The sequence below is a fragment of the Macaca thibetana genome, chromosome 20 (assembly GCF_024542745.1).
Source record: "Macaca thibetana thibetana isolate TM-01 chromosome 20, ASM2454274v1, whole genome shotgun sequence".
NCBI classification, from domain to species: domain Eukaryota; kingdom Metazoa; phylum Chordata; class Mammalia; order Primates; family Cercopithecidae; genus Macaca; species Macaca thibetana.
The window spans coordinates 57018189-57032797 of record NC_065597.1 but is presented as its reverse complement, the minus strand read 5'-3'; the positions used below and the strand labels follow the sequence as shown (position 1 = coordinate 57032797).

At 54.2% G+C, this 14609-nt stretch overlaps 1 protein-coding gene across 3 annotated transcripts in view; it reads right to left on the bottom strand.

Annotated features, from left to right (window-relative positions):
• The window catches only part of GPRC5B (G protein-coupled receptor class C group 5 member B), a 68126-nt gene that overhangs the window by 12015 nt on the left and 41502 nt on the right, over nucleotides 1-14609 (bottom strand). Inside the window, exons 2-3 of one of the 3 annotated variants that reach the window (XM_050775019.1) lie at nucleotides 13557-13671; nucleotides 843-1873 (exon numbers count right to left, since the gene is read on the bottom strand). In XM_050775019.1, the coding sequence (XP_050630976.1) occupies nucleotides 843-1872 (1030 nt within the window). In that variant the 5' untranslated portion in view covers nucleotide 1873; nucleotides 13557-13671. Of the gene's footprint in view, nucleotides 1-842; nucleotides 1874-13556; nucleotides 13742-14031; nucleotides 14111-14609 lie in introns of those variants that run through there. The other 2 variants (XM_050775020.1, XM_050775018.1) reach the window with 2 other exon arrangements.

The window sequence follows — 14609 nt, the reverse complement described above, 5'->3', positions numbered from 1 at the left end:
GATTTGACTTTGCAAAAGAAACCAGAAACCTGTATTTTTAAAATAAATTGGCTGGCAATTGGTAGGGGGAAAAAAAAAAAAAAGCTTAATAAAAATCCATATCCAGAGCTTTGAGAGGCTGAGGCGGGAGGATCATTTGAGCCCAGGAGTTTGAGACCTGCCTGGGCCACCTAATGAGACCCTGTCTCTACAAAGAATAAAAAAATCAGCTGGACATGGTGGCGCATGCATGCAGTCCCAGCTAGTCGGGAGGCTGAGGTGGGAGGATTACTTTAGCCCAGGAGTTTGAGGCTGCAGTGAGCTATGATCATGCCGCTGCACTCAGCCTGGGCAACAGAACAAGACCCTGTCTCAAAAACAAAAACAACAACAACAAAACCCAAACCCTGCTGGGCGCGGTGGCTCACTCCTGTAATCCCAGCACTCTGGAAGGCCGAGATGGGCATATCATCGGAGGTCAGGAATACAAGACCAAGCTCGCCAACGTGGTGAAACCCCATCTCTACTAAAAATACAAAAATTAGCTGAGCATGGTGGCACACACTTGTAGTCCCAGCTACTCGGGAGGCTGAGGCAGGAGAATCACTTGAACCCAGGAGGCGGAGATTGCAGTGAGCTGAGATTGCGCCACTGCACTCCAGCCTGGGTGACTAGAGCGAAAATCCGTCTCAAACAAACCAACAACCCAAACCATCTCTGGGCCAGTTTCAGCACAGGAGCCAACGTTTGTGGGTTCTGATCTGCTACGACTGTCCCAGGCACTGGGACTGCTCATCCCTACTGCAGAGGAAGAAGTGCGTCTTTTGAGATGCTCTGACCCAGCTGGGCGGTGCCCACTTTACCTGCATTGTGTTCATCCATGGAGAAGGCCTTGTTCTCCATATAGGCCCGCGGCAGCTGCACATCCTCCTCGAAGGCTGTCTCCCGCATCCTGGGCTGCGACGTGTCAAAGTAGTTGGGCGTGTTCTCCTGCAGGGCGGGCAGAAGGGTGCAGTGGATCTCAGGGATGGCGTGGAAGATGACGAAGACCCAGCCGCTGGCCGCCAGCGTGATGGCCAAGGTGGGGTCGTTCCAGGCATCTCCCTGCTGCAGCTTGACATTGCCGAAGAGGTACATGGTCATCCAGGCCACCCAGATGAGCACAGAGAGGAAGGCTGTGATGAGGAGGAAGGCCCCATTCAGCTTCCACCTCTTGAACTTGCCGCACAGAGTGAAGAGGGCCAGCCCCAGGGTGACCACCAGCAGTACCATGTCGTAGATGAGGGCCATCACAAAGTCCATGGGCTCATAGGCGCAGGCCGGCCTCGTGTCGCGCAGCACGGTGAGCACCAGCCACTCCACAGCGATGATGACTTGTACCAGCATCAGGCACAGCGCCAGGCCCACCAGCTGCCAGCCCGCGGGGCCCGTGCCGTGCCGCACCAGCCTCCGCACGCGCCACGCCTGGCTCAGCAGGCAGGAGAAGCAGAGCGCAAAGAGGACGCCCCAGAGGAAGCGGCGGACGGAGCAGATGGTCTCGTCCTCCTGGATGATGAAGGCGAATGTCAGCCCGAAGAGGCCCAGGGTCCCCAGGAGGAAGAGAAAGTGGAGGCCCACGGGGCTCTTCTTCTCCTTCTCCTTGATGAAGGGCAGCCGCACCAGGAGGATGAGCATCAGGAGCAGTGTGATCAGGGCGCCCGCCCCGGCCACCGCCTCCACCACGATGCCCCAGATGGCGTCCAGGTCGCACAGGGACACGTACTGAGGGAGGAGGTCCAGCCCGCACCCTCGGGACGTGCTGGCGTTTTCAGAGGCCACCGAGGTGATCACAAAGAGCAGGAGGAAGGTGAGCACCTGGTGAGCTCTCATCTTTCTCTCTGATGCCACGAACATTCTAGAAAAGCCAAGGGGGGAAGGAAAGATCAATTCATTGGAAGACTCCCCCTCTCCTGACTTCTTGAAGAAGACCCGCCTCTCGTTTTGGGTCCCATCTGTACCCTTGGCTGGGTGCAGTGAAGAACCATGAATCATCACCGCTGGTGGCTGGAGGACAGGGTGGCAGGGAGGCCAACTTCTCTGTATACCCTTTTGTATTCTTTGAATTTGATACTCTGTGCCACTTCAGACCTCTTGAAAAATAAGGGGAAGGCTGGGCGTGGTGGCTCACGCTTGTAATCCCAGCGGTTTGGGAGGCAGAGATGGGTGGATCACGAGGTCAGGAGTTCAAGACCAGCCTGGCCAACACAGTGAAATGCCATCTCTACTAAAAAATACAAAAATTTGCTGGGCGTGGTGTCAGGTGCCTGTAATCCCAGCGACTTGGGAGGCTGAGGCAGGAGAATTGCTTGAACCTGGGAGGCGGAGGTCACAGTGAGCCGAGATTGCGCCACTAAACTCCAGCCTGGGCGACAGAGCTAGACGCCGTCTCAAAAAAAAAAAAAAAAAAAAAAAAAAGAAAAAAAGAAAAAGAAAGAAAAATAAGGGGAAAAAAATGAAACTTTAAAGAGACAGCCACAGGTCAAGTGCTGCACTAGGAGAATGAGTGGTATGAATTACCCAGTCTCAGCCTCTCGAGGCTAACAGCTAACATTTACTACCAACTAACTTCAGGACAGGAATTGGACACATCCAGTCCTCACAATGCCCTGTGAGACAGCTCCTTTTAGGACCTCCATCTTACAGGTGACAATACAGAGTCTCCAGGAGGAGACAACCTTTGCACAAGGTCACACAACTCAACTCCCAGATGCGACCTCACTCCGAGGGCTCCCAGCATTTCTTTGCTTTCTTTTTTCTTTTTTTTTTTTTGAGATGGAGTCTCTCTGTCGCCCAGGTTGGAGTGCAGTGGTGCAATCTCGGCTCACTACAGCCTCCGCCTCCCAGGTTCAAACGATTCTCCTGCCTCAGCCTCCTGAGTAGCTGGGATTACAGGCGTGCACCACCACGCCTGGCTAATTTTTTTTGTATTTCTAGTAGAGACGAGGTTTCACCATGTTGGCCAGGCTGGTCTCGAACTCCTGATCTCAAGTGATCCACCCGCCTTGGCCTCTCAAAGTGCCGGGATCCCAGCATTTCAAATGTAGTAAACACAAAAGCAGCTGTCTTCCTTGGTTCCAGGCTGCGTCTCTCCCTCACCTCCCACGCTCGCTCTCTAGAACATCTCTGGAGGATTCCCCGGAGGGCGTCTCTCCCTGGGAAACCTGCAGAATTCTCTCTCCTGCTCATATACGGGCTGGACTCCACACAGCAGCCTCAGTGATGGGCCTAACCCACGTTTCCTCTTGCCCCTCTGCTCCCTCTTCCTGGCCACTCCTCCTCCCTGTGCCGAGCTCAGCTCTGATGCTATCAACTCAGACCTTGGCCAAGGTCACACCCCAGTCTTCTCCACCACAGCCTCCGGTCTAATAGCGTCTGTCATTTTTTGACTGTTTACTTTGTTTCTGCCTTCCCTTCCTCCTGTCCTCCCATCCTCACTTCCTCCATTGCAAGACGTGGCAGGGCAGGGACATGGTCTCTCTTGTTCACCAGCAGACAAGGCTCCTTCAGTCTTGGCACGACTGACATTTGGGCTGGGTCGTTCTCTGTCATGGGGGACTGTGCGTTGTAGGATGTTTACCAGCATCCCCGGGTTCTACCCACTGGATACCAGTAGCACGTCCCCTCCTCCAACTGTGCCAACCCAAAATGTCTCTAGACAGTGCCAGATGTCCCCTGGGGAAGCAAAATCGCCTGGATGAGAACCACGGGTGTAGACTGAAGCTCGACACACAGCGCCTGGCATGAAGTAGATGTTTAGTAAATACTGAATGAATGAAAAACATAGCAAGGACTGTCCTCTACCTCACAGCTACCAGCTCCTCCTTTTTTTTTTTCCCCCCCCTCTAACAGCCCCTTGCTTTTGAAGGGAGCCTGGTCTTTAGGAAAGCCACAGCCTGCACAGCTGGCTGGGCACTCGTTTTCCAGCATCTCAAGCCAGACTTACTGCCCCAGCTCAACCCACGTGTGGGGTTGTGACCAGCTGCTCTCCCCAGGCTCCAGTATGTCCCTGGGGCTTCCCTAAGTAAATGCGGTATCGACCACCTCACTGTTACAGAGATCCTGTGAGTGTCTCAGATCCTGCCCTGGCTGTGAGGCTTTCCAGTGGCATAAATTATTGATGTTACTGAAGGAAAAGGTGCCTGGGGCTGTCGGGCTCATGTCCTTTGCCTACTGATGAGAGGAGGCAGGCTCGGAATAGAAGGCATCTGGCCAGCATCCCGCCTCAGCATCCTGCTCAGGTACGCTCGGGGGTGAGGATGCACCCCGGGCACTGACGGTCGGCCTGCAATCCAGCACTTATTCGTGGTCCTGCCACATCAGTTGCTGGCGTGCCACCGCAGCTACTTGTGCTTTGTCCACACACCACCTGGGCAGTTATTTACTTAACTTTTGAATCAGCCTACTTAAAAGAAAACCAAACACATGCAAGTGTTTATCTCCAGACATTTTAAAATTGCTCATTGAGGCTGGGCGCAGTGACTCATGCCTGTAATCCCAACACTTTGGGAGGCTGAAGCAAGAGGATCACTTGAGGACAGCAATTTGAGACCAGCCTGGCCAATATGGTGAAACCCCTTCTCTACTAAAAATAAAAAAATTAGCTGGGCGTGGTGCCATGTGCCTGTAGTCCCAGCTACTTGGGAGGCTGAGGCAGAAGAATCGCTTGAACCTGGGAGGTGGAGGTTTCAGTGTGCCGAGATCTTGTCACTGCACTCCAGCCTGGGCAACAGAGCGAGACTCTGTCTCAATAAATAAATAAATAAATATCAAATAAAATTGCTGGTTGATGTAACCCATGTTGCATACCCACTGGGCACATTTCAACCTACCACTCTTTGGATAAACATCCTAACACAATTGCTTGTCACGAGGTCCTAAAAGCACACGAGGGATCAAAATGTAAGAACTGGAGGCGTCAGAGCAAAATGCTAACAGTCCCTTACCCGGTGGAGGGGCCCTGGAGTGGATTCCCCTGAGACACCTCATCAATGGCCAGCTCAGTTAAGAGACTTCTCAGCAGGTTTCAGCAAGCAATGTCCCAAGCAGCCTCTCTAATCCCATCCAGCCCCAGGGTGGCCGGGAGGATGACAGGCAGGAATGTGCTTTGCAGTCCTGACTATCACCGATTCCCCAACCCCTCCTCCCCCTGTAGGCCAGTGGCTCCCAACCAGGTGCAATTTTTACCCCCAGGGACCATTTGGCAATGTCTAGAGACATTTTCGGTTGTCACAACTAGGGAGGGAGATGCAACTGGTATCAGGGGATGGAGGCCAGAAATGCTGCTAAACATCCTACATGTGGTGGGACAGCTCCCACCAGAAAGGATTATCCAGCCCTACAGGTCAACTGTGCCCAGGTGGAGCAAGCCTGGTTTAGGCACGTAAAGACAGAATGGATGGGGAAGATTCCATGAAACCAGCCAGGCCCCTCAGCAGCAAGCCTGCACCCTGGGTCTCTTTGCAAGAACTTGGCCTTCTTAAGCTGTTTCCACTCACTCTTGGAGGCGGTTCTCTCTTTTCCAGACCTGGCTGCAAATTGGGACTTTTGTTTCTCCAGCTCCTCCCCATTCCTGCTCAGTCGTGCAACCACAACAGAAAACCTGTGTGGAGGACGCCAACACCAAGATGGCGACCAAGCTTCTGAAATGGCGCAGAGTTCTATGGCCCTGGTCCAGGTTTCCAGCTCCTGACTCCTCTCTGACATGGGAAATGGATACACTCTTGCTTTCTGTTTTCATCCCTGAGGGTGGAACTCTCTGCTCTTCCGGGACAGCTGTTGTTTTTGCTGCTCAGCATCCGCTTCTCCCATTTCTGGAAAGAGCACCTGATTTTCCCTTGGAGAGCTACCTTGCGTCCGCGCTCCCAGCGTGGGCATCTGTCCCAGGCCTGGCCAATCACAGCATTTATGCTACCCTAAGCCACAGTGAGTGGTTCATGGAAAGGCACGTGGCCTGAGGCCCATGAGAATCCACCCTAGGATTGTTCTAGCACTCACTGGAAGGAGGTCTTCTCTTTCTGCTGGGGTTGAAAAACTACGAGGACGGAGGCCTGAAGCTGGAGAACACATTTGCCATCACAGGGCGAGAACTTGTCTGAGAGTAAAGCTGTCCCCGAGGAAACAGCTATGGGATGGACCACAGTCCTAATACACTGAATGGCTGGATTCATCCATACCTGAAGCCAGTCTGGTCTTTGCAGTTCCAGCAGCCAGTTAACTCCCACTAGCCCCTGCTTTTTTTTTTTTGGATTAAGCCAGTTTGAGCTGGGTTTCTGTCACTTGACAACAAAGAAGTTTAATATTCCTCCCACCTCTTACGGCCCCTTCTTCCAGGAAGTCCTCCCTACCCAACCTCTAAGCACATAGACGCAACTGATGGCACCGCTTGTCTCAAGTGGGTCATTATCATTACCAAGGCTGCCCATGAGGTGACAGCCACCGCACTCCATAGGACAATGTCCAGGCTGTTTGGGGGAGGGGTGTGGCACACCGCCTCACAGACTGACGCTGAGGCAGCTCATCTAGGACTTCTGGGGGATTCAGAAATGCTCCCCAGAGTTTCCTATGGCAGCCAAAGTGACAACAATAATAACTGGTTAACCCTTACAGTGCTATGTTCTAGGCACTCTGTGTACTTCACGTCTATTAGTACCTAATGATCTACATTATAATTCTGTAAGGTAAGTACTATTACTATCTCCATTTTACAGGAGATAAAACAGGGAGGACAGCAGGCTTGTCCAAGGTCACGCAGCTACAAAGGGGTGAGGCCAGACGCAAACAATTGTACTATTGCTCCTGGGCTTTTACTACACACTAGAGCCCTAGAAGTGCCACTTGCTGAGCCTTTGGCAAGTCAATCAAAGTAGATTCTCCCTGGCCTGGGACAGTGGCTCACGCCTGTAATCCCAGCACTCTAGGAGGCTGAGGCAGGCAAATCATATGAGAACAGAAGTTCGAGACCAGCCTGGCCAACATGGTGAAACCCCTTTTCTACTAAAAATACAAAAATGAGCCAGGCGTGGTGGCGCGTGCCTGTGATCCCAGCTACTTGGGAGGCTGAGGCAGGAGAATCACTTGAACCCGGGAGGCGGAGGTTGCAATGAGCCGAGATCACGCCACTGCACTCTAGCCTGGGCAACAGAGATTCCATCATAAAAACAAACAAACGAACAAACAAACCCAAAGTAGATTCTCCCTGTCCTTGTCAATACTTTTGATTGTTGTCTTTGTAGCGTGTATCTCAATTTTCAATTATTTGATTTTATTTTTTTGAGACAGAGTCTCGCTATGTTGCCCAGGATGGAGTGCAGTGGCATGATCTCGGCTCGCTGCAATCTCTGCCTCCTGGGCTCAAGTGATTCTCCTGCCTCAGCCTCCCAGGTAGCTGGGATCACAGGCGCCTGGCTAATTTTTGTATTTTAGCAGAGACAGGGGGTTTTGCCATATTGGCCAGGCTGGTCTTGAACTCCTGACCTCAAGTGATCTGCCTGCCTTGGCCTCCCAAAATGCTGGGATTACAGGCGTGAGCCACCACACTGGGCCAGATTATTTTATTTGTTGTACTCTTTTGGTCTGTTCCTCACCATTCCCCTCCTCCCCCAACCCCTACCTCATGCCCAGCACCTTGTCATCTTGTTCTGCACCAATTCCCCAGTGCCTGGCACATGGGCAGTGCTCACATTCCAGTTGCCGAATGAATGAATAAATGTGGTCTCCAAACCTCACACCACCCTGAAAGGCCGTGTGTTCTCATTCCCATTTATAGGGGAGAAAACTGAGGGTCTGAGAGGTTTACGTCGAAGTTTGGTTCTTGGGCTGGCAAGAGCCCCAGAGCTCTTTAGAAATGCAGATTCCCAGGGAGTGGGTCCAGCCACCAGTGCTTCCACAAGCACTGTAGGCGATGCTGGGGTGTACCGAGGCTGGATACACAAGGACATGTACAGCAGCGAGAGCTGGAACTCAGAGCACTACCTCCTTCATCTCCCCACCCCAGCCCAAGACAAGGCAGGCAATGCCCACAATCCACTGTGCCCCCTGGCAGGTAAGCCCCCATCCTGCTAAATTAGCCACCTGGTGCCTCTCACCCTGAGAGCTGGGCAGCTCTCCAGGAGCCCCAAAAGGAATAATACCAGATTAGAGGTTTTGAGTCAGCCTTGAGGCAGGACTGATTGGGACAGGATGAATATATGGCAACAAACCCGTGGGATGCAAGCGTGCGCGCTTCTCAAAAGGAGTAATGAATAAATGTGAACGAATGCACAAGACTCAGCTCACATACTAATTACCTTTTCTGCCAGCCAGGCTCCTAGAAATGTGACTCACTCAGATGCTCTTAAATATACTGCATCTGTCTCTCTCACACACACAAACGCGTGCGCGTGCGCATGCACGCACTCTGCAGAGGGGCCAGAAGCAGCTAGCAGGTGGAGGAATAGCACACTCTATCTCTCCACGTGCTGGGGCCTGCAGAGGCCAGAACACAGGCAGGCAGGATTCCTTGCATGAGAAGGAAAACAAGGCCTGCCTGGAGGCTATGCCAAGGCCGTACCTTGGTGTGAACTTAGGAATCAGATCTTCCAGTTTCTGATAATGTCCCCACACCACCTGCTAGCACCTTGTGACTCTGGGCAGCTGCCATAAGGTGCCTCATCTGCAAAACAAAGGTGATAACAGTGTCCACCCCATGGGGTTGCGGTGACAGTTAAAATACTTAGGGTTTAGGACAGTAGTTAACGGGGTAAGCAGTTTATATAAGGTGTCTATTAAATACATTAGAAAGGCCAAGCACGGTGGCTCACACTTGTAATCCCAGCACTTTGGGAGGCCCAAGGCAGGCAAATCACTTGAGTCCAGGAGTTGGAGACCAGCCTGGGCAACGTAGTGAAACCCTGTCTCTATAAAAATTCAAAAATTAGCCAGGTGTGGTGGTGTGTGCCTGCAATCCCAGCTACTCAGGAGGCTAAGGTGGGAGGATCACTTGAGCCCAAGAGTTTGAGCTGCAGTGAGCCGTGACTGAGCCACTTCATTCCAGCCTAGGTGACAGCATAAAGACAGCTCAAAATATAATAATAATAAAATACAATACATAGGTAAAAAAGATTGGCAAACGCTCTCTTGTCTGAGGTGGTGAGCGCTTTCATTTTTCTAGAAGGGGCGGTTGCCATGGAGCTGGTGTTGTAACAAGGTGGCTCGCCTAGGTATTTGTCCACTGCTGGCTTCCAAGCTCATGCCTGTAATCCCAGCACTTTGGGAGGCTGAGGTGGGAGACTGCTTGAGGAAGGAGTTCAAGACCAGCCTGGGCAACATAGCAAGACTCTGTCTCTGTTATAAATAAAATAAAAGAAAAAAAGAAAAGAATGTGTTGTAATGAGGTTACTGGTTTAGGTTTTTGTTCACTGCTGGCTTCTAGCCTCCCCCATCACACACCAACCAATGAGGTCCCTGAGGTGGTGTGAAGGGGAGACGCTCTTGGAATGGTTGGCCCTGGGGACTCCCACACTCTTCTGCCACCTGCAGCAGGTGCTCTAAGTGAGAGCCTCGCTGTGGAGGTAGAACCCAGGCCAGAGGACCTTGGGGTGCCCTGAAACCGGGCGTTTCTCTTGCAGAGTCAGAGCAGACACCAGCCATTCTCTTGGGAACCAGCATCCCCATCTTCCCTTTCATCCATGGGAAAGGAGACATGAAATGTACAAAACCGTTCTAGAACATTCTTACTGGCCTTGCCCCAGCTGCTACCAGCATGGCTGCACCCTGGATCCCCCTGACCCCAGCCACGTCCCCTCCCAGTGTCTAGCAGGTCAGTGGCATCTTAACCTACCTTCTCTAAAGATGGCGGTAGGCACTGGAACACAGAAGGGAAAGACAAAATGAGCAGGTGGTGTGGGAGTGGATTTGCAAGCCCTGTGCATATGTAATAGTTCAGTGCCCAGTACCAACATGAATACAGGTACACAGTTCACGCTCCCACCAGGCTGAAAGGTCTCAGTGGGAGGGAGGCCAGAAGAGGGGAGTCAGACAGAAATATGTGACACTGGGCATTACTTAACCTCTGTGAACCTCAGTCTCTCCATCTGTAAAATGGGAATAATGATAGTGCTGCTTTACAAGGCTGGTGTAAGAAGTACGTGAAAAATACTCAGTCTGGGCCGGGTGTGATGGCTCACGCCTATAATCCCAGCTCTATAGGAGGCAGGAGATTGCTTGAGGAAGGGAGTTCAAGACCAGCCTGGGCAACATAGCAAGACTATCTCTATTATAAATAAAATAAGAAAAGAAAAGTCAGGTTTGGTGCCTGACACAGAGGAAGCAACAGCTTTTTAGTGAATTGCTTGTTAAAAAGTCAATCATGGCCAGCTGCGGTGGCTCATGCCTGTAATCCTAGCACTTTGGGAGGCTGGGGTGGGCGGATCACTTGAGGACAGGAGTTTGAAACCAGCCTGGCCAACATGGTAAAACCCTGTCTCTGGTGCACACCTGTAATCCCAGATACTCGGGAGGTTGAGGCAGGAGAATCTCTTGAAACGGGGAGGCGGAGTTAGCAGTGAGCCGAGATTGCGCCACTGCACTCCAGCCTGGGTGACAGAGTTAAACTGTCTGAAAAAAGAAAAGACAATCATGATTCCCATTTTCCTGTAGGGAAAATGAAGTCAGAGACATCAGAAAAATTGGCCAGAGGCTCACTGGAATTTACAGGCTGGCCTGGGACTAGAACCCATTTCTCCCAGCTCCTGACCTCAAGGCCTTTCTGCTGCAGCCCTGTTCTGAAGCCCCCACGTATGACAGAGGCCCAGGATGGGGCTGCAGAGCCAGTCTCCCCATGCACCCCAGCATCACAGTCTGTCCCAGCTCACTCCTGCTGGAGCCTCTGGTCCATTTCCTGCTCTGCAGGATTAAACTGTTACAAGGTTTCCTGACTTTAAGCTCTTTCCCAGACCTGCAGTTCTCACCCTCTGATATCTTTTCCAAGTTACAGGTTCTCCTAATCTTCATTCCCCAATGCTGACTAGACCACTGGCCCATTTGAGGGCTCTCAAATTAGAAAATCCTCATAGGTTAGTAAACAGGGTTGCAAGAACACAAGCTCTGTGATCCATGAATATGCAAAGCAGCTCCAGTCCTGTAAATAAAAGCAATCATTTAAATGCAAATTGCATCCTTGGCTGCCCGAGCCACGGTGGTTGGTTCCTCTCAGGCTGTAATTCCGAGAAGAAAATGTGACTAACTCGGAACCCCCAGGAAGCTCTGCGAGAAAGTGCTTACGGGGCCGTGGGCTCCGGGTGGCTCAGTTAGGGTGGATCAAAACTGTTTCAAAGTAGGGAGTGGATTTTAAAACCTGAGCTGCTCCTCCAGTTGGCTTGCAGTGGCTGGCTAGGCTCGAAGCGGTCCCCCAAGGCTGGACAGAGCCCTTTGGAGGCTCCCAGCATCTCTCTCGCCCCATGGGCAGAATGGAAAGGGGGACTATTTTCCATCTGGTCAACGTCAGGGGAGCTTCTACAAATGAGATCCGAAGGCCTCCCGCTCAAAACCCTAGGAGGGTTCACTGGTCCAAACGAAATAAACCCTAAACTCCTTTCCATGGCCCAAGAGATCGTGATCTGGCTGGTCCTCACCATTCCCCTATCCCCACCCCCAAATCTGCCTACAGCTCCAGCCACAATGGCCTTTGTTCAGTTCCTCTAAGCTCATTCCCACCTCCAACCTTTTGCACGCACAGTGCCTTCCTCCTGGTTCAGTCTTCCCCCTAGACCTCCCCAGCGGCGCGCCCCTCTTTTAGCTGGGCTGCACTCAAATGTCACTCCGCGAACAGTCTTCTCAGGTACATACACCCCTGTCACCTTCTTTTACATCACCCCTTCTTATTTTCCTGGCCGTCCTTATCCCAATTGGATTTCATATCCATTTGCTATGGGTTTGTTGAATGTTTGCTCACTCACCTCCCCAGCCCCGGGAGAGAAGGGGTCTTGTCCGTTTTATACAAGGCACCCAGTTCTGTCCCTGGCATGTTTCTTGAAATAACATATTAATCCAATAAAGATTCTGAGTTTATCTTTCTAACAAAACTGCCTGTCTTGCTGCCTGTGCCCCAAATGGCGGCTCCTTCCCCCTGGAATCTCCTTCCCTTCCCAACTCAGCTGACCCCTTTCCAGGCTTAGAGCAGGGAGCAGATAGGAAACTGTTCACTCCACAGTCTTAGATACCAAACTGGCCGGGAGGGCTTCCAAACGACAGATGCCAATTTGCATTCTATTTACATGTCATTTGCATGCAGTTTAACTCAAAGCCTGGATCCTCCGCAAGCCTCGAGTCCCCACCGAAGAAACTTCTGAATTAAGAAGGTTCCTTGGCTGAAGTGCCGGGGTTTTTGTGCCAGATCCCTCCCCCACTTCTCTTGTCTTTGCGGGACCCCCAGGGCTTTCTGGGCTCCGTTCAGGTGCCCCCCGGCCTGGTGCAGTTGGGCGGCCAATGTGGCGCGTGGGCTGGGGCCCCAGGCGGGGACGCCGCTGCCCGCCACACTCCAGGGGCCTTTGTCCGCGCTCCAAGGAGCCGCCCCCTTAGCGAACGGGGGACGGAAAGGGGGAACTGGGTAGGCCTGGGTGTGACAGAGCAAGGACTGAGGAGTGAACCCGCTGCACGGGGGAGACCTCTGGGGCAAGGTCGTTGGCCCCCTCCCAGGCTGTTTAACCTGCTGCCCGGTGCCAAGGCGGGTGCGGGCTCCTCCAGCGCGCTCCCTTTCCGGCCCAAGCCCTAGGGACCCCGGGATGTGTGGGGTCCTCGTGGGGCTGGAATCCTGTGTCCCCCAAGGAGAGGGGACAGAGCAGAGGTCTAGTCCTTATCCCCAGCCTAGCCGCCTCTCCCAGAGGTCCAAGTGCCCCCTGTCTGGAAGGGAAACGCCACTCCCCCCGCCGCGCCATTGTATGCAGCCGCCCCCTCCTCCCTACCCCTCTCCGTCATTGGTCCCCAGCCCAGGTCTCAGCTCTGCCCTCTTCCCCCGCCATGTCCCCCCCTCCCCTTGCTGAGTAATGCGCACTCAAGCCGGCTAAGGGCTTGACCCCCAGCCCCCGCGACAGGTGCTGCTGTTCACCCACAAAGTCCAGCCCTTGTGCCCCCGGCTGCGTCTGCCCCGTCCACAGTCAGCCCCCCAACGCGGCCCCAGGACCAGCCCGCAGCTCCTCACACACCACGAGTCACTAGGACATGGCTGGGTTCCTTTACGCTCCCCAGCTGCCCTTCACCTGTGGTCGCCCCCAGACCCTCCTGGGAGACTTGGATCTCTACCTGATCCAGGCACAGTCCCCCTCTCCCCGTAAAGGTCCCCAGACCCTCCCCTCTCCCGCCCACCCCTCTACGGCTCCGCTCCCGACGCACCGTGGTTCCCCTCGCCCAGATCCCACATCTCCCAGTGAACTCCCTGGCTGGGGTTGGGGGGCCGCTTAGAAAAACACAAGAAGCAGACCCCCCAATCCTCCCAAATCCACGGCGGGAAAAGTTTCTGGGGTCCCCACAGCGTCCTCCACCGCATCGGCTCAGCTCGCACTCACCGACCCCTGCGGCCCCGCAGCGCCAACGCTCCAGCTGGCCCTCGGCCCGAGTCACATCTCTGCAGCGCGGCCGCGGCCCCCGCTCCACGCACGCCCGCCTGCGGGTCCAGCTTCACTGCAGCGCCTGCCAGAGTCGCTGCCGCGCGAGGCGCCCCCTGGCCCGGCCCGCGCTGCTGCAGCGGCCGCGGCCCCGCCCCCGCCCCTCGGCCGGCCCCGCCCCCGGGCCTCCGAGCCCCACCCCCAGTCCCGCTGGCGGTTCCGCGCCGGGCTAGGCGCCGTCTGTATGCACCCTCGGAGCCCAAGCTCGTGGCTTCTAGCCCGGATCGCTAAGACGACCCCCCCACCTCCCGTGTCCCCAATTCGGGGACATTCCCCCCACAACCACAGTGCGCCCAGAAACAATCCAGACGAGCCGGGCAACTCCCCAGGGTACATCCATTTTCGGGAACACCCCTCCCCCAGCCAATACACTTACCGAAGGGTATCGCGACCGAGGGGTACCGAGGGGTCCCAGCGCAGGAGCCTTCCTGCCCCCAGGTCACACTCCAAGGTGGGTTCATAAGCAGTAACTTCCCCGAAACACACCAGCACCAGGTCCAGGACGCAGACAGGATCGATCCCGCCGGGTGCCCTTCGAAGTCACCAACACCCCGGTATGCACCTAGGGGCACACACACCGCTAGGCCTCCTCTAGGCAGGTTCCTCCTGGACACACTCCTCTCTCCTCACTGCCCACCTCCCAGGTGTCCTTATCCCTTTACGCACACTGAGTCTAACACCCGCGTCCTTCGCCCCTCCAAACACACACGTCCACACGGTGCACCCCTCACGTGGGTCCCTACGCAGGATGGCCACCACCCCTACCGCACACATCACCCACGTACGCACACGTCCACCGCCCTTCAGGGCGCACATACTCAGTGGCTCGGGCCACTGGCTGTGCTCTCCGCAGACGCTCAGGGCACAGCCCGGACGCGTGTCCGCTGGGCGGCCGTGGGACCTGCTTGAAGGAGGGGTCCGGGGCAGCCTTCCGCCTCGGCACTGAGTCCCCCT